The sequence below is a fragment of the Muscardinus avellanarius genome (genome assembly GCF_963383645.1).
Source record: "Muscardinus avellanarius genome assembly, chromosome: 10".
In the NCBI taxonomy this organism is placed as follows: Eukaryota; Metazoa; Chordata; class Mammalia; order Rodentia; family Gliridae; genus Muscardinus; species Muscardinus avellanarius.
In genome coordinates, this window is record NC_137796.1 from 6,488,010 (window position 1) to 6,514,275 (window position 26,266).

At 44.8% G+C, this 26,266-nt stretch overlaps 2 protein-coding genes across 2 annotated transcripts; both read left to right on the forward strand.

The window, feature by feature from the left end:
- The first annotated feature begins 1,168 nt into the window (after positions 1-1,168).
- Positions 1,169-26,153, forward strand: CMC2 (C-X9-C motif containing 2). Its single transcript, XM_080703163.1, has 4 exons — positions 1,169-1,176; positions 12,154-12,266; positions 21,851-21,922; positions 25,944-26,153. Exons 2-4 carry the CDS (start codon positions 12,186-12,188, stop codon positions 26,028-26,030), a joined length of 240 nt encoding a protein of 79 aa, XP_080559289.1. The 5' UTR covers positions 1,169-1,176; positions 12,154-12,185; the 3' UTR covers positions 26,031-26,153.
- On the forward strand, positions 7,763-9,511 carry TIGD1 (tigger transposable element derived 1; the record flags this gene model as incomplete). The annotated part of the gene is made up of 2 exons (XM_080703464.1): positions 7,763-9,253; positions 9,506-9,511. 2 exons carry the CDS (start codon positions 7,763-7,765, stop codon positions 9,509-9,511), a joined length of 1,497 nt encoding a protein of 498 aa, XP_080559590.1.
- Positions 26,154-26,266: the final 113 nt, after the last annotated feature.

The window sequence follows — 26,266 nt, forward strand, 5'->3', positions numbered from 1 at the left end:
GCTGAGCCGGAAGGAGTGCAGGTTCTAAGCCCGCCTCTGCCATGTAGCGAGACCCTGTTTCAAAATAAAAATTAAGAAGAACTGGGGGAGTAGCTCGGAGGTAGAATGCCTTCGGGTTCAATCCCCATTGCCAAAGAGAGAGAGAGAGAGAGAGAGAGAGAGAGAGAGAGAGAGAGAGAGAGAAAACCTTTCAACAAACTTTGACCCAGTAACGATCGTTAAAAAAACTTTTAGCTTCCTAATGTGTTAGCACAGTGCCTGGGGTATAGTTAAGTGCTTAAGGTGTATTTGTGCAATGAAGACATAACAAAAAAGACATCTTTAAGTAACGTTCCTGCAGACACACGCCGCTGCAACGGGGGGTATATGGCGCACTGGGAAAGGCTGCAGGAACAAAAACGACGGAAGCTATAGGAAACTAAAGCTCAAAACAAAATTCCAACTCTCTGCGGGGTAGGAAGCCCAGGCAGCAAGGCTTCTGTCACGTGACGGCCCGGCAGGCCAACGGCGCAGGCGCGCGCCGAAGCAGCCCCGCCCCACTGCGGGCGGAAGTGACGCCCGGCGCAGAGCACCCTTGCCCTCTTCCTCTCCGCCTCTACGGTAGTCCCCCATCTCCTGCTTGAGTGCCAAACCTGCGCCTCGGGGCGCGCAGCGGCTGCGGGAGTGCCGGCGCGCTGGCCGGGGACACGGCTTCCTCGGCTCCCCCACGACCCCGCGGCCCGGCCCCGCTGCGCCCGGGGCTCGCTTACCGGCCCGCATCTCCAGCCGTTCCGCAGCGGCTCCCGCCGAGGAGGCGCCTTCAAAGCCACCAATGGCAGGCCCCGGCGGCCTCAGGCTCCGCCCCCGGTGCGCAGACTGCGGACTGTACCTCGGGTCCAGGGGGCCGCACGGGGGCAGCGACTGGAGGGTCTCTCAGCGGGGCCGCGCTTCACCCTTCGTAGAAGAGCTGACTGTGCACGGCGAGGTAGGTTCATGCAGGAACACCGCCTGGTTCTTCGGCTTGCCGCTCGGGCGCTGCTCTTTTTCCGGGGCTCGCTCTCCTCCCCCCCGGTGTCGAGGAATGGTTCGGTCCGGGCCGGACCGCGCATGCGCGTGCCGCCGCGGCGGGCGGGGCGGCGGGGAGCTGGCTTCCGGCGGGGTGGCCGGCGCGGGGCGCGAGGGTCTCGGTCTCGGCAGGTGAGCCCCGCTCCTGCCGTCCAGTGCGGCTGAGCCTGGGAGTCTCCGGAGTGCGGCCGGTTCTTGGGAGAGCCTCGCCGGAGGTTGGGGCGGGGAGGCTCCGCGGCGCCATGTCCCGCCGGGTCTGGTCGGGGAGGCCGGGCTGGGAAGACCCGGGCCGAGCCGCGGTGCGGGGATTCGCGGGGGGCGGCCCGAGCTCCGCCCTCGGCTCGGGCCTGGACCGGCTCTGGTCCCGCCCTCGGCACCTGCCGGCGCCCGCTCCGCTAGCCCGTGACCTTGGGCGGCTCCTACCCGCGAGAGCCGTGACCCTCCCGCAGAGCGGGGCCGACCCATCGCGTGGGGTTTTAGACCTGAAGCCCGGCATCCAGCCTAGGGCACACTGAGCGGTTCCTAAACCGCTGCTTGTAGGAGACGGGCCCGCTAGAGCGCATGGCAGCTGCAGCCAAAGTTGCCTCCATCCGGCTTGTGACCCGCAAGATCCCCATCGGCACCCTTGTCTAGCAAAGCTGACCTTCACATCCCTTTTACTGGCTCTAAAGATGACCAGGTTTGTGTTTTCCCAAGAGTCCAATCAGTCGGAAGATTCTGAAACTTCCTTTAAAACTGAGTCTAATGAGCTCAGGTTTGCAGTGGCGAAGTATTTCTCTTGTGCCCAGGGTATTTCCTTTTCTATAGGTACCGATTTTTGCACGTGGTGTAGTTGATTTAAAACGAGCCTCTTTCGAAACATCATTCATTTCTCATCATGTGTTGAGGTTTGACTTATCACTCATTCTGATAATAAAACACCCAGCATTTAGCAAATTTTATTTAGCATTTACTGCGTACATTTACAGCCCTCTCTCCCTGACCTGTGCATTCTTCCACATGTATAGGCCTTTTTTTTTTTCCCCCGTCTGAAACTCATGTGACTTGGCAGAGTGCTCAGCACCTCGGAGTACTGATGATTGTTTGGGGAAAGTTGCAGAGAGGTCTGTTTCTTGTGAAGTTATTGGGTGTGGGTCATAGTTGTTAAATCCTTCTCAGGCAGCCTGGGCACACCCCCTTCTTCTTTTTTTTTTTTTTTTTTTTTTTTTTTGGTGGTACTGGGGTTACCTCCGGGCTATACTCCCAGACCTATTTTTATATATATTTTTGGAAACAGGGTCTCTTAAGCCAGAGCTAGCGGCTGGTTTCGAACCTGCACGATCCTCCTGCCTTGTCTGCTGTCTGTTCTGCACGGTGGTTCATAGTTTGGAAAAGTTGGAAAATACTGCTTACTGGAACTTTCTGAATTGTAGGCTTTAAAAAGGAACATTTCAGAAAGCCGTCGTTAAGAGTTCATTTATTTATATTTTTTTCCTGGAGAACAGATTTCTTCAGATTTTGATCAATAACTTTTCTGGCCTTGTTTTGGTTTTTGCTTATTTTAAAACATTAGAAGTTGCAGCTGTGGTATAAAGGTTTTTTATTTTTGACACAGCTCCATGGTAGCAAAATCTTTCTAAAGACAAACCAAAGTGGCATTAAAATACAGCGTTCCCCCTGTGATTGTAGGTCTGTGAAAGTCTGTTATTAGAGTTCTAGCCCTTTTCTTTGTACTTGTATTTTCTAAAATTGTGCCACCTGGTGGTTGAAATCCGATATCAGAATACTCATTTGGAAAATTCATCAATTTTTTAGAATTGTGGTAGACTTCAGATGGAATGAATAAGCTATAAGTTTTATATCTTCACTGAGAATATCATACTGCATCTACCCTCCCAGCCCACCTTGAATTTCCGGCAGAAAAGTTTTGTTTCATTGGACTGTTTGGGTGTCACTGTGCGCACTTGAGGGAGGAAGTAGGGCTGACAGGGAATGAGAGGTGTAATGTGCCAAGTTTACCCTTCTGGTGATTTACCAATGCCAGGGTAAAGGGGGGGGCTGAGGTTCTGTGTTTACACGCTCTTCTTCTTCAGTTTTAAGAAATACTTCGTGTTATACTGGTGTTATTAGAATACGCTTTTAAACATGACTACTTCTGGGTTTGAAAATTTGTGCTTAATACAGTGTGAATGGAAATACCTCTTTCCACTGCAAATGCCCACGTAGCAGGTCGTTTCACAAATGAATGTTGACTTTGCTTTTGTTGCTGCAGTGCTGTTGATATTTTTGAATACTGTGTGTGTGTGTGTGAGAGAGAGAGAGACAGAGACAGACAGACAGACAGACACACAGAGAGAGATGGATGGATGGATGGATGGTAGGAATTGGATCAGGGACCGTGGACATGCTAAGCACATGCTCTGCCCTTGAGCCGCACCTCTAGTGTTTCTTAGTATTCAGTGTTTATTCTTCAGGCATTCTTTGAATTTTTGGAAGTGGCTTGTAGTACTTTTAATTGTAAACTTATATTTGAGAAGAAACTTAAGAATGTAACGTAAGAATACACTCCATAATGTCTTTAGTCGATGTGGCCTCTTGGAAGTGTTACAGTGGGTTACTAACTCAGCTTCACACAGCAGCCTGTTTCACTGCCAGTCCTCCTTGAAAATGACATGTTCTGGCAAATTTGCTGTTTTCCATTTTTGTCCTCAGACATAACACAGTGTAAATTCAGTTCAGTCTTTCCCGTTATGGGTCTGAGGATTTCAGATATACAGGTAACACTTTACATAAGTGACATTTGTTTGCTATTTCAGATGTGCTCAAATATGTTGTTTCAAACTCTGAAACTTAGATCAAGAGCTAATTCCATTTTATTTGAGACTTAGGTCACCGATTAGTAACCAGAAAGATAGCATTTAAGAACAGCCAAGTCCAGCCGGGCGCGGTGGCGCACGCTTGTAATCCCCGCGCTTGGGAGGCCGAGACAGGAGGATCGCACGGGTTCAAAGCCAGCCTCAGCTACTTAGTGAGGCTCTCAGCAACTTAGTGAGACCCTGTTTCCAAATAAAATATAAAAAAGGGCTGGGAGTATAGCCCGGAGGTAGAAAGCCTCTGGGTTCCACCCCCAGTACCAAAAAAAAAAAAAAAAAAAAAAAAAAACAAGAAAAAAAAACAGCCAAGTCCATAACTTTCATCCTTAAATCTATGTGCATTTTCTTCCTTCAGATTCATTGTTCTACTTAATAAGACTATTTGTTGTTTGTATGTGGTCTGTTGTGGGCCTCTCTAAGTTGGTAAATAGACCCAGTTTCATCAGTGGTTTTCTTTTTAAATCTAGTTTCAGGCTCATTATCCTGAAGGATCCTCCCAAGTACTGGGACTACAGCTGTGTGCCACCACACCTGGCTCTGTGTGAATTTATTTTATTCACCAATTGCTATGAAGGCATGCCATTCCCTATTTGAGTATGGGAATGATCTGTCAGGGTGGGTAGTATGTTGGGTAGTAGGTCTGCCATTTACTCACAGTAAATGACTGGGGGCTTAGTTTTTCTATGAAATTAATTTATTTATTGTACTGGGGATTGAACTTAGGGGTATTCTATCTTCAAGCCACATCCTCAGCCCTTTTTATTTTTTGTGGTACTGGGGATTGAACCCAGAAGCATTCCACCCTAAAGCTGCACCCCAGCCTGATTTTCTTACTGGAAATAGTCTCTGCTGAGAGTCGTGCTGGTCGCTGAGGCTGTACTCAAGCCTGTCTCCTGTCTCAGCCTCCTATGTACTGGAATTACATGTGTGTGCCACCGTACCTGGGTAAGAAATTTTAAAGATATGAATACTGAATATATTTAGATTTCCTTCACTCAAATATCTTGAGTTATGTTAGTATCATTAGAGTAGGAAGATGACTCCTGGAAAGTGTCAGAACAGTGCCATCGTTTTACATTACAGTCAAATTTTGTGCGTTTCACCCAAGAGGTGGCAGCACATCTGTGCGTGCACTACATGTAGGCAAAACCAGCTGACAGGGTGGATGGAAGGAAGCAGGGGTGAAGGCAGAGTGGGGAGAAGGGAGGAAGGGAGTGTCTAGCTGGCAGGCTCTGGTGGAGGGGGAAGGAGAATGACTGGTAGAGCAGGGAGTTTGCTAGATAAGGGTGAGTGGTTAGAGCTCAGGTTAAGTAGTAACTTCATACAAGAAGACTAGGAGAAGGAAGCTGCAACCATTTAATTCTATGAAATTTCTAAGAAATTAGGAGCGCCCTGTGAATGCATGCAATTGTTATCTGTTGGTTAAAAATAAAAAAGTAGAAGGGAAAACTTCTTATTGATACCCTGGCTGGGTCTACAATAGCACGCATATCTGAAGTAAACTTCTCTCTGAAGGAGGCAAAGATGTGTGTCATTACATATCACTGTGTGTTTATACTTCTGTATGTACTGGCTTAGCACAAGTATCTTCTCAGGTACAAATGCTATGGGACTTTCAGTGAGTTATGTTAAGGTAAACCATCATACATTGAAAATATAAGTAAAAATGTCAGCCGGGCATGGTGGTGCACGCTTGTAATCCCTGCCCTAGGGAGGCCAAGACAGGAGGATCGCGCAGGTTCGAAGCCAGCCTCAGCTACTCAGTGAGGCTTTCAGCAACTTAGTGAGACCCTGTTTCCAAATAAAATTTAAAAATGTCTGGGAGTATAGCCCGGAGGTAGAAAGCCTCTGGGTTCCACCCCCGTACCACCAAAAAAAAAAAAAAAGTAAAAATGTATTTAATTCATCTAATCTGAACCATTATAACTTAGCATAGCGTATCTTTTTTTTTCTTTTATTAAACTCAGGAGAATTCTACCTCCAAGCTAAATCCCTCAGCCCTACTTTCATTTTTATAGTAGAGTGTTGAATATTCCATGTACACACACTGATGGGTATTTTAGAGATACGATGGAATGTGAAAACTCAAAACACAGTATCCAAATGATGGCCACACGGCCCATCGTGGAATGGATCGCTCCTGCTGCGACCCTGTCACTGACTGGAAGCTGCTGCTGGCCGCCACTGCTAGTTCAGGAGATCAAAATTCAGCATATGGCTTCTGAGTACCCCCTGCTTCTGCAGCATTGTCGTTGAGAAGTTGTAAGGAGCGTTTTAAGTCGGGGGCAGCCTACTTATTTTGCTAATGAGTTGTTTCAGTACATCAGGAATGTTTCTGAACTGGAAGGGCTCAATTTTGAGGGCTGGCTGATACATATACAAGTAGTGTGCAGATACATTTACGAAATGGTAAAGATAATTTGTAGGCGTCTAAACTAGGGAAAATGAAGCAGGAGCCAGGTAACTAATATATAAATGTAGGTACATAATGCTAGTACACTGTTAGATGGCCTACATTGCTGAGCTGTATGAAATTTTAGTCTTCTGAGGCAATGTATCCGTTTGTGTCATAGGACTTTGTAGTCAGTGGTAGGCAGACAAGATTCGAACCTGGCCGCAGCAGCTTGATTTGTGATCTTCTGCTGTGGTGTGTTCATGTGTGTGTTTAGTTACTGACCGGAACAGTGATCTGAGTTGTCATTTGAAGTAGTAGCTGTTATTTGCTCAGACATTTTTGTTGTATTTCATATTTATTTGTTAGGAGTGGATGGGCAGTTTGAATTTCTCAGTTCTTTTGTCCCAAACAGCCTTACTGAGGTCTAATTTTCATACCACACAATTTGCCCACTGTAATTTTAGCAGTTTTTTAGAACTTATTATCACAATCCAGTTTTAGAACATATTCATCACCCAAAGAGGCTCCTGTGTGCCGATGTACAAATTATTTTCATTTTCACTTGCAGACCCAGGTAATTCCTGATTTGCTTTACATTTCTATAAATTTGCCTTTTCTAGACATTGCATATAGATGGAATTATGTAACGGGTAGGTTTTTTTTTTTTTTTTTATTGGCTGCTTTAATTTGCCAAAGGGTTCTTGAAGTTCATTGTTAGAGCATACATCCGTAGTCATTCCTTTCAGTTCCTAAGTAGTGTCCCGTTATGGAGATATAGCAGATTTTGTTTATCCATTTGCCCAGTTACTGGACACGTGAATGCTTTCCAGTATTGGCTATTGTTAATGATGCTGCTGTGAGCGTTTCTGTACACGTCTGGTGGATTTGTGTCTTCATTTCTCTTGGGTGGATTCCTAGGAGTACAATTGCTGAGTCATCTGGTAAGTTTGTATTTTGCTTCTTAAACTGCAAAATCGTTGTCCAGAGTGTCTGTACTATTTTATGTCCCCGATAGCAGTGCGTGAGGTCGTTTCTCCACATCCTAACCGATGCTTGGTATTGTCTGACTTTTTGATTACAGACCGTCCCTGACTTAATGATGGTGCGACTTAGGATTTTTCCAACTTTACAATGATGCACAAACAATATGTATTCAGTAGAATCCTTTCATCGAATTTTGAATTTTGATCGTTTCCCTGGCTGGCGATCTGTGACACAGTACCCTATCTCGATGCTGGTCAGCAGCCTTCAGCTGTAGCTCCCAGCCAGCCACGTGATTCCGAGGGTGTACTTTATAGTGTACTGTGTTGCCAGTGCTTTTTGGATATTGTGTTTTCTCTTTTTGAATCCCATCATGTCTACAAAACGGCCACCCATGGCTCCCGTTTCTGGTGGAAAGAAGAAGAGGAAGGCAATTACTCTTGAGTTGAAACTCAAAATAATAGCCCAACACGAAAGTGGCAAGCCAGTGATGGTCATTGCGCGTGAGTTAGGACTTTCACAGTCCACGATCTCAACCATCTTAAAGGATAAGAAGCGGGTCAGCGATGCAGTGAAGGCCTCAGCGTCCGTGCAGTCCACGGTCATCACGAAGAAAAGGGCGGGGCCTATCGATGATATGGAAAAGCTGCTCGTTGCGTGGATAGAAGAGCAGGTCCAGAAGCGCATACCGCTTAGCCTGCTGATGATCCAGGCAAAGGCAAGAAGTCTGTTCGATATGCTGAAAGAGCATGCTGACCCTGCGTATACACAGATGTTCACTGCAAGTCACGGGTGGTTCCAGCGCTTCAAAAGGCGTCATAATTTTCATACTGTGAAAGTTGGTGGTGAGGCAGTCAGTGCTGACATTGAATGTGCCGAGGCTTTTAAGGAAGAGCTGCATAAGATGATTGTGGATCAGAAGTATTTACCAGAACAAATATTCAATGTTGATGAAACAAGCTTATTCTGGAAGCGATTGCCGGAGTGTACGTATGTTCACCAGGAATCCAAGACAGTGCCAGGATTCAGAGACCATGTAACTCTGCTTTTGGGTGGAAATGTGGCCGGATTTAAATTAAAGCCTTTCCTTATCTACCACTCGGAGAACCCTAGAGCATTCAAGAACGTGAGCAAGCATTCGCTTCCTGTTCATTATCGCCATAACAAGAAAGCCTGGATGACGGCAGCCTTATTTGAAGACTGGTTTTTGAACTGTTTCATTCCACAGGCAAGAGAGTATTGTAGGCAGACCAACATCCCATTCAAGATTCTCCTCATCTTAGATGACGCGCCAGGGCACCCACCGCACGTCGGTGGCATGCATCCTGATATAAAGGTAATTTATTTACCACTGAGCACAACCACGCTCATTCAGCCAATGGACCAAGGTGCAATAGCTGCGTTCAAAGCACACTATCTACGCCAAACATTTGCTCAGGCTGTTGAAGCAACCGAATCGGGCCAAACACTTCGAGAGTTTTGGAAAGGTTTTACCATTCTAAATGCTGTCCAGACCATTGCCGCAGCCTGGGGAGAAGTCACCCAGCAATGCATGAACTGTATTTGGAAGAAAGTCTTGAAGACGTATGTGAACGCGTTCAGAGGCTTTAACAAAGATCCTGCTGTTGGCGGTTTAGTAAGTGACAAGGTATTAGTGCTTGGGAAGCAGCTAGAATTGGACGTCAATGAAGAGGGGGATGTTCGTGAAATTGTCAGCATCAAGACTGAAGAGGTTTCCAGTGAGGAGCTGACTGAACCAGAAGAAGAAAGAAGCAGAATTAAAGCAGAGGAAGACGTTTTGCCTGAGGCACCAAGAATGTTCACAGCAAAGAAACTGGCAGCGGCCTTTGCTAGTATCCGCAGTGGCATGCGGATGTTAGAAGAAATGGACGATAATTATGAGAGATACGCGAGAGCTGACAGGCAGATCCAGGATGCTCTTGCTTGCTATAGAGAAATATATAATGAAAAGAAGCAAACTGTACAGTCAAAACTTGGTGTCTTCCTGAGAAACACCATCCCTGCTAGACCATCACCAAGAGCCCATGTTCCAGTGCCTTCTACCAGCAAGAGAGAGAGAGAAATCCACGCCCCTGTCCCTGTAGTTTCCACATCATCCAACAGTTAAATTTAGTTCAGTGCTTCGAACATTCTTCAGGCCCAGTGTGTTTTCTGCTTTGTACATTAATGGTGAGTACCCACGCAGCTATTCTGTTTTTCACTTTCATTATAGTGTTAAGTGAATTATATGAGTTATGCAATACTTGATTATAATAAAAGGCTTTGTTAGATGAGTTTGCTCAACTGTAGGCTAATGTAAGTGTTCTGAGCACAGTTCAGATAGGCTAGGCTAAACTGTGCTGTTCAGTAGACTAGGTGCATTAAGTGCGTTTTTTTAAGTTAGAATATATATATATATATATATTTTTTTTTTGGTGGTACTGGGGGTAGAACCCAGGGGCTTTTCACCTCTGGGCTATACTCCCAGACCCATTTATATTTTTTATTTGGAAATAGGGTCTCAATAAGTTGCTGAGAGCCTCACTAAGTAGCAGGGGCTGACTTCGAACCTATGCAGTCCTCCTGTCTCAGGCTCCCAAGCGCTAGGATTACGAGCGTGCGCCGCCACGCCTGGCTACTTACGATATTCTTAGCTCACTGTAGGTTTATTTGGATATAATGCTACTGTCAAGCATCTGTGTATCTATTCTGGTAGATGTGATAATATCTTGTAATTCTCACTTGTATTTCCCTAAAGATTAATGGTGTTGAGCATCTTTTCATGTGCTTAATTAATTCTTCCTATATTTTGGGGTAAATACCCATTTAAATCTTTTGCCTATTTTTTCGCTGTGATTTACAAATTAGGTTCTGTGTCTTACTGAGTTGTAAGTATTCTTTTTGTATTGTAGTTCCAGGTCCTTTATCATATGTGATTTGCTGGTGTCTTCTGGTTTGTGGCTTAGCAATTTTAAAACATTTATCTTAGCAAAATTTTAGGTTGAGAGCAAAATTGAGCAGAAAGTACAGAGATTCTGATATTCCTTTACCCCTGTCACCCACGGTCCATGGTTAGAGTTGAAGGCGTTAGTGCGTTGTCACCACTCAGAATGTGACGCGCCTTTTCATTGTCTTCATGGTGTTCTTTGGAGTGAAAAAGATTGGAGTTTGGATGAGACGTACATTTTTTGTTTTACGGATTGGACTTTTGATGTATCTAGGAATGTTTTTTGCTCAACCTGAGATTGTGATTTTCTGTTTTCTTTAAAAGAGTTCAAGTAAAATACATCTAACATCAAAGTTGCCATCCTTACCATTTTTAAGCATACGGTTCATTGGTATTAAATACATTCCTGCCAGATGCTGTGGTGCACATCTGTAATCACAGCTATTCTGGAGGCAGAGGAAGGAGGATTGCAAGTTGGAGGTCAGGCTGGGCAATGTAGATCCTGTGTGAAAAATAAAGAAGGGCTTCAGCTGTAGTTCTGTGGTAGATTGCCAGCATTGCAGAAAGTACATTGATAATGTGCAGTTGCTCCCGCCATCTATCACTGTAACTCTTTCATCCGGTACAACTGGAGCGTGTGCTACCCATTGAACAGCAGTGCCACGCTGTTCTCCTCACTTAGCTCCTGCAAAACACTTGTACTTGTTTTATCTGTGATTTAGCTACTTATATAAGTGAAATCATACATACGGTGTTTTTCTTTTTGTGACTTGTCTTATTTCATTCAGCAAAAATGTCCTCAGAATGCCTTCATGTTGTAGCATGTTAGAATTCCCTTCATAAGGGTTAATAATGTCCTATCAGGTGTATATTCCACATTGTGGTTATTCATTCATTTGTCCATGGGCACTTGTTTGCTTGTTTTAACCATGGTAAATAATGTCTTACACATATGCACGTGCAGGTATCTTTTCAAGACCCTGCCTTCAGTTCTTTTGGGTATATATTCAGATGTGGAATTGTAGAATCATCAGACTAATTCTGATTTTAGTTTATTGACTAACCATCATACAGTTTTTCACTGTGTACCATTTTACATTTTCTACCAGCAGTGAACAAGAAGTCCAATTTCTTCATGTCGCTAATACTTGTTATTTTGCGATGTGGATCCTATGGTTTCTTTCCTGGAACTTTTAAAATATTAACACAGTTAGTTGGTTCTTCTGGTAATCTTTTCCAAGTTAGAATATGTAACAAATAAGTGAATAGCACTAAGGGACTATATTAAACACCTTAAAATAATGTTTTTCCTTTGACCATGGTTACTAATTTTCTATGTTGTGAATGAACCAATTAAATTTACTTTCAGATTTCTTTTCCAGTGTAATCTTAGTTTTATGGATGGATGTACTAAATTTGAAAAAAAAATGTACATCTCTTTCTTGTTCTGTTTTATTGGCTAGATTTTCTTTGCCAGGTGTGAAGAAAGCAGTCTGTATTAATTCACACTAAGGGGATACTGGCCAGTGGGCTTTTAACTCTTTCAAAAGAATATGCCAGCTCCCTTAAGTGGTAGAATTTCATGTGCGAAATGAGCAGTAATCAATTTAAGAAATGTACGTAAACTATCTGAAGTTAGACCGCTTCTGCTAGAGCACTTATTTCCAGGACTGGTCTCTTGGGAGGGTGGGGTTCCTGCTCTTCTCCTTCTGGATCTGCACATTCTTTAAACAACTTCTGTTAACTTGCTGAATATATTAAATCATTGGATGAAGAAGCTGAGACTCCAGTTCAATTATTTGCCTACGGTCAACAGCTGGTTAACGGTTAACCTTCTCTTCTGATAAAGGTCATATTGGGTTCTTACTGAATACGCTGTTAGGTGGCATTCACAAGTATATGCACGCATATTCAAGACATTCTTGTACCCACAGGTTGCCCTGCTGTGATCCATCACCTCCTAAAGATGCATCCTGACCTCTCTCCACACTTGCACACTGAAGAATGCAACACCTTGATTAACTTGCTGAAGGAATGTCACAGAAATGTAAGAGTTCAGAAAAAGGTCCACAGTGCACAGACTTACTTGAGATACGACGCACCAACATAAAATGTTATCCCTACTCATGCAAAGAGATGATAATATTTCAGTAATGGGTCTGAGCTTGGTAAAGATTAGCAGTCGATGTGTGTGAACACCCTAGAAACCACCTTCTTTTATGATTAGGAAAAGTGAAGCCATGATAATTTGTTAGAGAACTTCTGAAATGATAGATAGTAGTTAGAATCCATTAACTTAAAATGTTTCCCTAACAATAAGATACCAGAAAAATCATGTCTAGTTCTGCCTCTTGTCATCATGATGGAATTATTCTATGATTGTGTGTCCTCTGATGACTTCGATTTTATGCTAATTGAAACACTTATATTACTAGATATTGGCTGGATTTAATTAATTTTTTTCTTAATTTTTCTGGTACTGGGGATGGAACCCAGGTGCATTCTAACTCCAAGCTATATCCCTAGCCCTATTTTTTATTCCTTATTTTTGTAAAAGGGTCTCACTGGGTTACAAAGGGCCTCAGTAAGTAGCTGAGGCTGTCTGCGAAACCTGATCCTCCTGTCTCAGCCTCCCAAATGCTGGGATTATAAGCATGTGCCACCACGCCTGGCTTGGATTTAATTTCTGATTGGCCTAATCTGATAGATTTACTTAATTTTTAATGGAATGGAAGCAAAATTCTATGGTTAAAACTAAAATAGAGGGCTATGGGTGCAATTCAGCAAGTCAGTGGTAGAGCGCTTTCCTGTCAGGGGAATGGGAAGCTTTGGGTTCAGTCCCCAGCACCAAAAAAAAAAAGGAAAAGAAAAGGAAATGACTCCCCTATTTGGAATATATCAAATCTAGTTGATATTTTTATAAATTTTGAAGGGCCTTGCTAAGCTGCTGAGGCTGGCTTTGAACCTGTTATTCTCCTTTCTCAGTCTCCCAAGGCACATGCCGCCACACCTGGCTACACCATGCCTTTGAATCATGAATTGGGAGCTAGCTGGTCCACGCTCTCCCTACTTTTAACTGACTCAGCTAAAACTTGAGACAGACTACATCAGTGAAACAAAACTTCAGGTTTTTTAAAGTTAAAATACAAAATGTGTACTTTTTAAAGAGTAGGACCTGACTGTGTTGATTTAATACAGAATGCTTTAGCTCTCTATGTGGTAAGTAGCAGTAGGCCACAGAGAAAGGAAGAAGCTTGCCAACAGAAAGGGGCCGCATGGAGAGGAGGAAACTTGGAATGGCACTTCCGTCCTGGCACAGCCCTCTGGAAGTGTGTTGTGTTTTTCATAATGCTAGACATAAATAAGGATGTCATTTCTCCATCCTAACTTCCTAGGTTAAGCAACTTAAGGGTTGGGTTTTTTTTAATTCCTTTTAACTATTCTTCATTATGTGTTATTTGCATATTTTCATTTGGTCCATAACTATTTTCAAATTGGAAGCAAACTAAACAATTTCAAAGTGATCTCTTATAATAAGATATATCAAACACCTGTGCGACCACCATCACAGTGGAGATAAGACTCACTTATTTCTTTCACATCAGAGCTCCCATGTCCTTCACAGTCTCCATTCCTCCCTCTGGCTCAACGACTTTTTTTTATTAGCAATTTTTAAAAATTTATTTTTTATGTGTATCGCTTTGAAAATGGCATGCATTCAGACTGTGCTCGGTGCCCTCTCCCACCCCACTTGCCCTTCCCCCTCCCAACAGTGAGTGTCCAGGTTGACCTGCTACATTCATACTTTTACACATATTTGAATGTAGCTCCTCCATTACTTTTTGTTGATGTAGGTCAGTTTTACTGTTGTAGAACCTCTTGCAAATGTTCTCTACGTTGTAGAATCTTAAGTATTGCTCCCATTTTTGAGGCAGGTACGTGCTGTTGGACGCACCAGTGGTGCGTTCATTTCTGTGCTGAGCAGTACTCCATCGGGTGACTATGCCACAGTTCTTTGCCCGTTGGTGGGCATTTGTCTTTTTTATAGTGTGCTGTTTGAATGAAGCTGCTGTGAACCTCTGTGTACAAGTATTTGTGCGGACGCGGTTTTATTTCTCGGGTAACTCTGGGAGTGGGATGACTGCCAGACTGCTTGCACTCTATCGTCTTGCTGTCAGCTCCCGTTCTTTCCAGCACTTGATACTGCAAATACTTTTAACTTTAGCCTGTTCATGGGTATTGTACTAGTGTTTCCTTTCGGTTCTGAATTGTGTTTTCCTGTGGGCTAGTCATTTTGAGCATCTTTTTATGTGCTTATTGGCCATTCAGATAAATCTTTTGCTCATATTTTAAAATTGGATTGTTTGTGCTCTGATTGAGTTCTAAGAATTTTTTTAATCGTTTGGCATGCAGGCCCTGTGATGCTTTGTGAATATTTTCTTTCAGCTTGTAACATCCTTGCTCATTTTCTTAATAATGTGTTTCAAGTAGCAGCTTATAAATTTGATAAAGTCTTACTTGTCTTGTTCCCCCTTTATAGTTTATGCTTTTTATGTCCAAATTTTTATTTTTGGGGGGATACTGGGGATTTAACGCAGGGGTAGTCTACCTCCTAGGTACATCCCAACCCTCTTAATTTTTATTTTGAAATAGGGCCTCACTAAGTTGCTGAGGCTGTCCTCAAACCATCCTCCAGTCCCAGCTTCCCAAATACTGGGATTACAGGTGTTTGCCCTGGCGCCCAGCTCTCTTGAAAACTTTGTATATTCTTGGTCACAAAGATTTTCTTGTGTTCTCTTAGAGTTTAGTGTTGGCTTTAACACTTAGGTCTTTGATTCCTCTTCGGTTAGTATTTGTGTATGGTGTGAGGTATGAGTCGAGGCTCACTCTGCCTGTGGATATCCAGTTGCTACAACCAACTAAAGAGACTCCTTTAAAGAGACTCCTTTCCCGTTGATTTACTCTGGTTGTTTTGTCAAAATGAGTTGGCCTCTAGACTGTTCTGCTTGTTTGTTTGCCCTTTCTGTCTTTTATTCTGCTTTCTTTAGATGCTGGGGATTGGACCCAGGGCCTTGAGGGTGTGAGGCAAGTACCCTACTGCTGAGCTGCACCCCAGCCTGTACACCTGTTCTTCACGCTGGCATCACTGTTCTGTCACCACTGCCCTCTCGCAAATCTCAAAATCATCTAGTGTGAATCCTCCAGCTTTGGCTTTTTACTCTTGTTTTGACATTCTAGATACTTTTCATTTTCATAGGAATATTAAAATCAGTGTGTCGATTTCTTAAAAAACCATGTCAACTTCTTTTATTTATTTATTTATTTTTTGGTGGTACTGGGGTTCCTGGAAGCCCTTCTACCTCCGGGCTACACTCCCAGACCTATTTTTACATTTTTATTTGGAAACAGGGTCTCCTAAGCCAGCGCGCACGGCCGGCTTCGAACCTGCGCGATCCTCCTGTCTCTGCCTCCCAAGTGCGGGGATTACAAGCGTGCGCCACCACGCCCGGCCTACTTCTTTTACATTTGATGCTGAACACTGTCGACTGCTTAGGCTTTCTCTTTTGTTTGGTAGGCAGTTCCTTTTCATAGAGAAGTACTTGACTCAGTAGACTTGCTGTGTACCTCCCCCATGTCTGGAGTCATCTTTACTCTAGGATTCATGTAGCCCAACCATGACTCTCCTAGATCTCCACTGATTGACTTACGTTCCATGAGATCTGTTTTTGCTTTGCGAACTCCTTTGACTCCTGGCCCTGTTACTGTAGCCTGGGGAAGTTCAACAGGTGCAGGCGAGCAGTCGAGCGCCCACCTCCATGCCTGGGTTTCTTGCGCTGCGTGTCTCTACCTTGCAGATTCAGCCTTCTAAACTCTGCTCTGCTTCCTGAACTCCGTGAGCTCACCAGTCATTCTCACCAGTCATTTCTTGGTTCTCTTACCCTGCTCTGTAATCACCTCTTGACAGGCGGCGGGGTGAACCAAGGGCTCAACTCATTTTCTTTCCTTCTCCCAGGTAGCAGAGGCCTGCATTCTGTGACCCCAGTGTCTGAAAATAGTGTTTTCATGCTTTTTGTCCAGTTTTCGAATGTTGAAAGAACTAGTTGTTCACAAGTTGTTCCTTCATGGCCAGAACCAGAAGTTTAAGGAAGGATTTAAAATGAATGACTCTGGAACAACTAGGTAGTCATTTAGAAAGGGTTAAGAATTAAGTCTGTATTTTATTTCTTCTTTTCCTGTTTGTACTCCTTTGATTTCCTTTTCTTGCCTTATTGCTCTGGCTAGAATCTCAAGTATTATATTGAAAAGAAGTGGTGATAGTGGACATCTTTGTTGTGTTCCTGTTTTTAGGTCTGTGCTTTATACCATGCATGAATCAGTGTTATCCACTTTCAGTGGATCAGATGTCTAAACTTAAAAAATGAAATCATGCTTAAAAAGAAGAGAAACCTGTGTAAATTCCTGTATAACCCTGTGGGGTAAAGTACCTAACTAGGATTCAAAATTTCAGAAGAAATTAAGTTTCATAAAATTGATGCCTTTAAAAAACCGTGAGAGGCAGTATTGGTAGCACAGCTAATGTGTTTTATTTTAAATGAGTTTTCTAATCCCACTAAAGGAATAAGTGAGCTAGCCCAAGTAATCTGAGCAGAGGCAACACAAAGACCTGTTGGTGGCAGAGTTTGGGTTTCACAGCGGCATGGAGTCGCAGTTCTGAAACCCACTTTTGTGTATTCAGGGGTTGAGCAGATAGATCGTAGATAATATGAGGGTTTCTCACAAGCACATACTCATATTTTAGCGCTTTGGTCAAGCGACAAAATCACCCTAAAACTCCTCGTGGTCCCTCCCAGTCCCCCTCGACACGGACAGCCAGCAGTGTGTCCTCACCGTAGCGTCAGCTTTGCCCATTTTCATGTTTGATGTCAACAGGAAGGTACCATGCGTGCATGTGCTTCTGAAAAAATTAATTTTTGATCAAGCTCAAAACTTTTACTTATATTCCCACATTGTTCAAGGATACTAAGTACATGTCACTTGGAAACCCAGTTGTTTCATCCATAGAATAAATGGATTAAATTGTCCAGATGTCTTCTAGCCCCCAATTTATGTAATACTGAGTTTAATCTTTTATGTTGACTAGGCCATCATTCTGAGTGCCTTTCTTTCCGTGCAATAATTCTGCAGTACTCTCTAATCCTCTTGAAGTATACGGCTGCTTTATCTCCAAATAGCCCCAGCTTGCTGTGCTTTTATCATCCTTTCTGTGTTTTATGGCTCTTCTGTGGTCTTTGCAGCCAAATGTCATTTCCATAGCCGTCAGAATCTACGGCTGCCTCTGATCTACTGGCCTATTTTGTCTACATTTGTCAGCAACATTCAGACGACCTACAGTTAAAATACAGAACTTAAGACAGCTGTTTTCCTCAAAGCGACTTCAAGTCCTTAATGTGTGTGTGTTTTTTTTTTTGATCTGTGAAAGTAATATCTAAGTAATACATATCATTGGAAATAGTGTTTTAAAAAAAACCTGAGAAAGTATAATGCAAACAAAATGACGTTTTTTCTCTACTGCTCAGAAATAAACTCATTGACAGTTGGCTTTACCCAGCAATTTTAATTCTTCAGGTCTTTGTGTTGTCTTCCGGTTGGCCTTTTACAGTGCCCGCATCTTTTTCATCTTGACCAAATGGGTAATGGAATCCCCTTCCAGAAGCCCAGGCTTCTGGCAGCTCTGTGTGCCCCCTTCAGAACGGCGAGGGAGAGCCAGCTCCTCAGTTGCGCTCCACCCTCTCCAGGGGGCTAAGTCTGCCAAGGCCACCGCCACTGCAGCGTCCTTAAAGCGGGCGGGCGTTTTCCGTAGTGTCCACAGGCTCCCAGCTTTCCTCCTCCGGCTTGGCTTTGTGTCTGGCCGCTCGGCAGTTTCCTCCACGGCCCCCTCTAACTGAGTCCTGTTCCTCTGCCTATTGCACCTTCCTGGAGAAACACGGTTACTCCCATGGTTTTGTAACTCAACGCTTTCATCTGGAGTGCAGATTTCTTCCCAATTCCAAGTCTGTTATTTCAGCTCTGTAGTGGATTTAACTGTTCTACAAATGAACTCAACATGTATTTTTGGTCCTGGAGGTTGAACCCAGGGACATTCTACCTCTCAGCTACAATCCCAGCCCTATTTTTTATTTCGAAACCGGATCTTGCTAAGTTGCTGAGGCCGGCCTCAAACCTGCGATTCTCCTGTCTCAGCCTCTCAAGAGCTGAGATTATAGGTGAGCACCACCATGCCTGGCTTTACTGCTTTTTTCTTTATTGCGGTACTGGGGATGGAATTCTACCTGAGGAGATATTCTACCTCCAAGCTACACTCCCAGCCAAAAAACACAGGGCTCTGTTTTTTATTCTTTACTTTAAAACAGAGTTGCACTAAAATTGCGAGGACTAAGTAGCTGAGGCTGGCCTTGAACCTGCGATCCTCCTGTCTTGCATCCCAAGTACTAGGATTACAAGCGTGCGCCACCAAGCCCAGTTTACCACTTTCTAAAAACCTCTTTGTTAGTGACATTTGCTTTTCAAGCCAGAAGCCCGCCCGTGTCGTCTCTAATTCCACATGAGCCCACCTCTGGTGAACGCTCGCTGTGCGCTGCCTGTGCCCTCTGCTGACAGTCCTGGAAGCATTGATCTTCGTTGCCATGGCCACCAGCATAGCCTGCAGCGGCACCTAGGTAGGGTCACCTGTCAAACACGTCCACTGGCTCTCCTGCCTGGTCCCTTTCTTTATGCACTTTCAAAGTGATCTGCAGGTCTCTCAAAAGTAAGTTTAGTCATTGCTCCCCTGCAGCGGCTCCCTTGGCCTCCAGAGTCAATTCCAGAATTGGTGTATTGATGGCTGGGGCTTCACGAAACCGGTCCACAGGTGGCCCCCAGGCATCGCCGCTCCTCGCTGTCCTCACCGTGTGCCTTGGGCGCTGCGGATGCTGCTGCCCTCTGCTACCTTTGTGCGTGCTGTGCCCTCGCTCAGTCTCCCGCGCCAGGCTTTACAATTCCTGAGGTCTCCTCGGCGCAGCTGGCTGCTGTCCTTACTCCTTTTTGCCTCAGAACTCTATGCTCTCAGTCATTTCCTTTTCTTGGTTCTAGGGATGGGACCCAGAGGCATTCCACCTCAGCGCTACAGCCCCAGCCCGGTTTTATTTGGAAACAAGGTCTCACTAGGTTGCTGAGAGCCTCCCTAAGTTGCCGAGGCTGGCTTCGAACCTGCGATCCTCCTTTCTCAGCCTCCCAAGTGCTGGGGAAAGTGTTCGCCACCATCCTAGCATTGTTAGTCGTTACTGAGTATTGTTTATGTGGGCGAGATCGGTCAGTATTTACTGATTTATATGAAAGTTGAGACGGTAAAAAGTTAGTCTGTAATAAACCACTTACATGTCAATATTTCATAAAAGTATTATTCCTCAAGATGGAAGGAAATGGAAGAATGGCCTTGCCTGCATTATGGTCCCCTGCGTCTGAGTGAGTGGAGCCCGCTGCCCTCGCGTGTCTCCTCCACACTCAGTCGTTGCACTAGTGCCCTTCCGTGCACTAGCTCTGCCCTGTGGAGGGGTGAGAGCGAAGAGACGAAGACTAGGCCTTGTGTTCCTAGGAAGGGAGCTTTGGCCTGTGCGTCCTGCAAGGCCTTGGGGCTTCCCACTTCGGTGGCCGTTGCTCCGCTTAGTCTCCAAGGAGCAGATCCGGGTGGCTCCGTCTGTGTGGGGCTGTGAGTGCGGGGCCTGGGTCGCGCTTCTCCCTGCACTGGGTCCTCAGCGGGCTCGTGACGGCTCCCTACTCAGTCAGCGGCTCAGCTGTTTGGTTCTCTAGAAATAGCCCTGAGCGCTCGAGGCTCCTGCCCTGTGTGTTAGAGAAGCGCGGCCCGCAGACCTTTGCACCGGCTCTGCCATTTTTCAGGTAATGTCAGGAGTGTAATTCCCATTTGAGTTACTGTGCAGGTGAAAGGACACAGGTTAGTTCTGAATTTTAGAAGTATGGTGTATGTGCCTGGGATGATACGTATGCCAAACCGAAATACTGTCCTCGGTTCTACAGGTTGCGTGTTTCTGTCATTTCTACCTGTTGAGAAGGATGGAAACACATCGTCCCTGTTTATTCACTGTCAAAGAAGTCGTTTAAGTAGTTTAGGAATAGACATGAAATGTTCGGAGAAGGCCATTAGGCAACAAGTAGGAGGCCCTAGACTGTCTTAAAGACTTCTCGCCACTTATTCATGGACCTGAGACATGCCTTTAAGGTGGCAGCGAAGAAGAAAGAATGAAACAGCACGAGGCACAGCGTACTGATTGTGTGTTGTCTGGTTTCCGTGAAAGCTGCAATTAGAGAGAGAAGGAGAAAATGCACTTATAACAGGTACAAGTTCAGCGTTTACGGCACGCCATTACAGCGATCGCCGCGCTTTCTGACCCGCCCTTGGAATTGTGAAGAGCAAGTCCACTGATCACAGCCCCGTAAGGTCAGGTCCTCGGCGTGAGGCGGCATCCAGACCTGCTCTGCAGCATCCAGACTTTTTTTTTTTGGTGCTGGAGATTGAACCCGGGGCGTTCTACCTCTGAGCTACACCCCAACCCTATTTTTATTCTGTATTTTGAAAAGGGGCTCTCTGAGTTGCAGAGGGGCTCACTGAGTAGCTGAGGCTCGCCATGAACCACGATCCTCCTGTCTCAGCCTCCCAGTGCTGGGATTACAAGCGTGCGCCGCCACGCCCGGCTTAACATCCACACTTTGCCATTCATCGTCACAGGCTTGAAGCACCAGGAGGTTTTTTTCTTTCTGTTGCTTTGACACGGCAGACTTTGAACTTGCTATGTAGATTTCCCTGTACTGTAAACCGTGGCCTGCTCACATGGCCTCCGCAGGTCAGGGCATGGTAGCAGGTGTGTCTGGGTTGATGGCATTTTGAATGTATGCCTGAGAATGTGGCGCTGGGCATTTTATTAGTAACTCTGTATGGAACAGAGGTGTGCTACTGAATAGCTACTCTTTGCATGTCACTGACCACGCTGCAGCGTGACAGCTGTCCCTGCTGTAGAGAATGGGTTGTGCTGTGATTTTAAATGTGCCCCTTGAGGGAAGGGGGACCAGGAGGCTGCATTGTACACTCTGTTAGGTTGTTTCTGTTTCTTTTCTTTCTTTCTTTCTTTCTTTCTTTCTTTCTTTCTTTCTTTCTTTTTTGGTGTGGTGCTGGGAATGAACCCAGGGGCATATTCTACCTCTGAGCTGTATCTCCAGCCCGATTTTGTCTTAGTTGCTGAAGCTGGCCTTGAACAAACGTGCGATCCTCCACTCTAGCCTCCCACGAACCGCCATCACAGGTGAGCACCTCGGCACCTGGCTCTGTGTGAGGTTAGGAGGCTTTCCTTTTGTAAAAGCAAAGGTCTTTTGTTTTTTGTTCATACTTGGAGAGCATTTATTTCTCCTTGGTAGCCAGGATCAGGATAAGGCTATTTATTTATATATTTTAATACACTTAACTATTTGCTTGTTAACAAAGGGACATTGTGAAGTCATGTCCCTGAGCGTGTGTTTACGTTCTGTATGCCATGTACCTTGGCATCTTATGGATGAACATTTTATCACTTTTCTTCCTTTCAGCACAACATTCTCAAGTTTTTCGGTCATTGCAATGCTCTTGATCGGGAGATGAGAAGGTGCTTGAAGAATGAGGTAAGGAAAGTGTCAAAGCAGGAAATGGTGAAAATGGGACATTTTTGGATGATGGATTGTTGCCATTATTAAAATTTCCCCCATCTCAGTCTAGCAAATTGGCTGTATGTGTGCCTTCCCCTCGAAGGCTAAGGGCAAGCAAAGCCCTCCTCCGGGCCAGTTTTCAAACGCTGCTGCTTTTCTGCCTCGCACACGAACGAGGAAAACATCTTTGTTTTCACTGGGAAATTCTAGTTGGCTGAATCTTAAGGTTTAAGAAGTTGAGTCTCTGGTCCGCAGACAACTTAGGTCACTCAGCGATTAGCTGGTTAGCGGATGCTCAAACTCTGGGGCTCAGTTTTCCTGTGTGGAGCGAGGAGGCCGGGCTCGGGCTCCTTCCGGCTTCCACATTGGAGTTTCTTTGCATGGCCTTGCACAGGCCATGACTACAGAGACTTGGTTGGGACCCTCATCTCGTGATGCAAGTGTTAGGCTGGGGCTTGGCCTTGGCAGATAGGAAAGATGCCCACTGCAGTGCCCGTTTGCAGCCACTGCCAACCAAGCAGTGTGTCTTCCAGGTCCCTCAAAAGAAATTTAACTCCATTTCTGCTTTGTACATCAAATGCCCAAGACCAGGTGATGACTAGAAATACATATATAAATTAACTAAGAAATCTGTGTTTTGATATTCATTTTTATATTTTATATGAACTTTCTTATTTTCAGTTATTCTCAGATTGAAAGGTTTAACATTTGAAAGTTATCCAGCATTTATCTTCATTTTGTATATTTTCTACTCGGAGAGTTTTATGTTTTTATCTTAGATAACAGCATTTTATTTTTATTTTTATTTATTTTTTGTCATTATTAGTATTATTTTATTATTATTTGTGGTGCTTGGGATGTGAACCCAGAGGCATTTTACATCCAAGCGGGTTTTTTGAAATCCCTTTTCAGTGTGACATCACCTTTACTGTTTGAAGAATTTTCTGGAGTTCTATATTAAAGGTGGTCATTTACTTTGTGTGCACAATGTGTATATCAGTACTTGAAAGCAACCCCCCCCCCACTGGGAATAAACCCAGGGCTCATGTGCGCTAAGTGCTCTACCACTGAGCTATATTCCCCTCCCCCCAACCCAGTCTCTTCCCAAGAGAAGGTCCCAGTAGGTTGCCCGCGCCGGCCTCTCACTCCCAAGCAGCTGGGACTGCAAGGGCTGTACGACCAGGCTTGGCTTTTAAAATGATTTTTGAAAAGTGGTCTTCATATATAAAGTCTGGTTTGTATGGAAACTAAACCTAGGGCTGTTCTAATAATAAATGTAATGGGAAAACAGAGCCCATGCTATTTTATTTGATATAGCAGCCAGTTGGATGAATTTTAAGATTCAGAATGCTTTCACTTACATAGGTTTTTTTACTTAGATTTAGATTTTTTTTCTCCATACACTTCAATATTTTGCCATTGTTCTGGTGATTAGAACTTGATACAATTTTTGTTTTCTTCAGCAGATACTGGGCTCGTTCAGTGTTTGGTAGAATGTTGTATTTTATCTGCTTTATTTTGTCTTTTTTGTGTAGAGTTGGTATTTCTCCTTCTGGGGGGCAGTATTGGGGCATTCTAGTTTGTTTTATTTTTCCGGTACTGGGGGTGGAACCTGGGGCATTCTGCCTCCGAGCCACGCCCCAGCCCTGTTTTTATTCTTTATTTTGAAGCAGGCTCTCACTGAGCTGCAGAGGCCTCGCTAGGCAGCCGGGGCTGGCCGCGCACCGCGGTCCTCCTGCCTCAGCCTGCCACGCGCTGGGGCTCCTCGGCCTACTCCCCAGCAGCCCTGTGTGCGGCCTCACGTTGCCGTCGTGTCTCCCGCAGGCGTTTTCCGTGGCCGCGCCTCTCCAGCCCGTCAGCCTGTGCACCCGGAGATGCTCTTACCACGCCTCACTCCGTGCCTGGGGCTGGCCACTTGGGCAAGGCTGGCCGTTTCTTTCTGAATCTTTTTGCTGCCCTTTTATTTTTTACTGCTTTTATTTTTATTGAAGTAATTGTTAATAATACTTTTGTATCGACCTCCTTTATCCTTCCTAATTGTTTGGTTAATTGACCTTTTCTTCAATCTGCATTATTTGGTATAATTTTGTGAGTGACTCGATAGCTCCCCTGTTTATTCAGGGGTCTTCTTGACTCCCTCTAGAGCATATACTTTAACATATTTTCTATTTTAATTTGCTTTATAACTTTTGTTTTGGTACTGGGGGTTGAGCCCCGGGGGCGTTTCGTCTCTGAGCTACATCCCTAGCCTTGTTTCATTTTTTTATTTTTTTATTTTTAAACAGGAACTAGTACCTGGGAACATAGTCGCTGAGGCTGGCTGCGAACCTCCCATCCTCTTGTCTTAGCTGTGTAATTTATTTTGTTGACCTGGTACAAAGTATTATATTCTGAGGAAGTTAATATATGATAGATTTTAAAAATGGTGTTTCATCTGTCACTTCGATGAGGAAGGAAAATGGCTCAAAACACTGTCATGTGAAAAAATTTGTAGAGCCGGGCGTGGTGGGCACGCTTGTCATCCCCGCGCTTGGGAGGCGGAGGCAGGAGGATCGCACAGGTTCGGAGCCAGCCTTGCCGGCTCCAGAGATCCTGTTTCCAAATAAAAATATATTTTTTAAAAAATCGGTCTGGGAGTGTAGCCCAGAGATAGAAGGGTTCCATCACCAGTACCACCAAAACAAACAAAAACAAAAAGAAAAAAAAGTTTGTAGAATCTTTCAACAAAAATCTTTGACCTAGAAAACTTCAAGATTTTCTAGCCCAGCTCCTCTGTTTGGGAAAACTGATCCTGAAGAGTGAAATAACCCAAAAGTCACGATCCCCATATTTTTCTGCTCTACAGGCGTGGTGAAGGGGTTTCAGTTAGGTTCTTAATGCTCTGTCTCTAATCTTTTGTTTCTGTGGCTTCTGTTTCCGCATCTCTGATTCCTCAAAGATTTTGATGTTCAACTGTTCACATGTAATCAAGTTTTTTCTATTTTAATTAACTTTTACTCTTTGTTTGTGTTTGTATACATATTGTAAGCATGTAAATATGCACATATAAAAGCATATTCAAGTTTCTCTGTGTTAAGCATGGGTTAGTAACCATTGGGGAACTCTCAAGTGTTTTTTCCTCAAATGCCAAGCTGTGTTATTTATAACCCACTGGCTGGATCACAGCGTTAGCCTGCAACCCTCCGAGGCAAAGACTGCAGTTAAGTCCAACTGATTACAGAAACTTACGGTTTGGGGAGAATCAAGTTTGATGACTATTCAAGATGAAAAAAATCCTACGAAGTTGAGCTGGCTACAGATTTTCATATGATTGCTAAAGCCGCTGATTCTCAATAATATTTATAGAATATATAACTAGCGCATAAGAACTAAGCCCTCCGGTTCAAGTGTGTCTGCTGCACTGTGTTTAATTCTTGTGATTTTTAAGTTAAGGGCATTGGTTAAAGTGCATTATAAAATGCATTGTGCAGGTAAGCTGTTAGAAGACAAGCTATGTTCTATGGAACAGTTTCAGAAACCAGTGATGTTCAGCCTGAAAAAAAAGTGAGTGGGTCACCTGTCATCCTTTGAAGACTATAGCAGGCAAGAGGAAGTGGAGGGCAGTAGGAGGGCTTCTAGGGGGTGCTCTGGTCCAACTTGGAAACCTAGGAGATAGAGCTGGCCGCAGTTACAGGCCACCTTCAAGGCAGCCGGCCCCTCGTACTGACGCGTCCAGCAGAGGCGAGAGGGCCTGGACCGGGAGCGCCTGGGGAGTGGCCCGAGCTCAGCCTTTGTCCACTCTCTGGCTCCTCATTTCTGGAGGCAGGTGACTCAGCAGGTGCTTCTGTGCTTGTTAGGAGATGAAGGAGGTTCTACCCGGGTCCTCTAAAGTCACTGTCTCCATCTCAGCTTTGGTGACAGAGGACAGGCAAGAATGTCTGTCAGTACAAACGCTTATCGTTTGGCTTACCTGATACAAGCGCTGACCTCTGCCATTTCGTCTCCTTTTTCCTTCTAGTACATGGAAAGGAGGACCAGGAGCAGGGAACACGGCGATGAGATGCGCAGGAGGCTTTTCAGTCTTCCAGAGGAATCGGGAAAATAAGTTGTATTTCACTGGATGTCTCGGCTGAGAGGAGACCCAGGGGCTGTTGGCCGGTAGCTGAGCGAGTCCTCTATTACGTCCTCTTCAGAGTGCTGTGAACGGGACGTGTTCCCTGAAGCATGGACCACGAGGGGCCGCAGACCTGGACTCTGGCGTGGGCTGAGCAGCGGTAGTGCCGCCAGCCCAGCAGCGAGCCGGCCTGCGCCACGGCTCTCCCTCCATCCACCCGCGTTCCA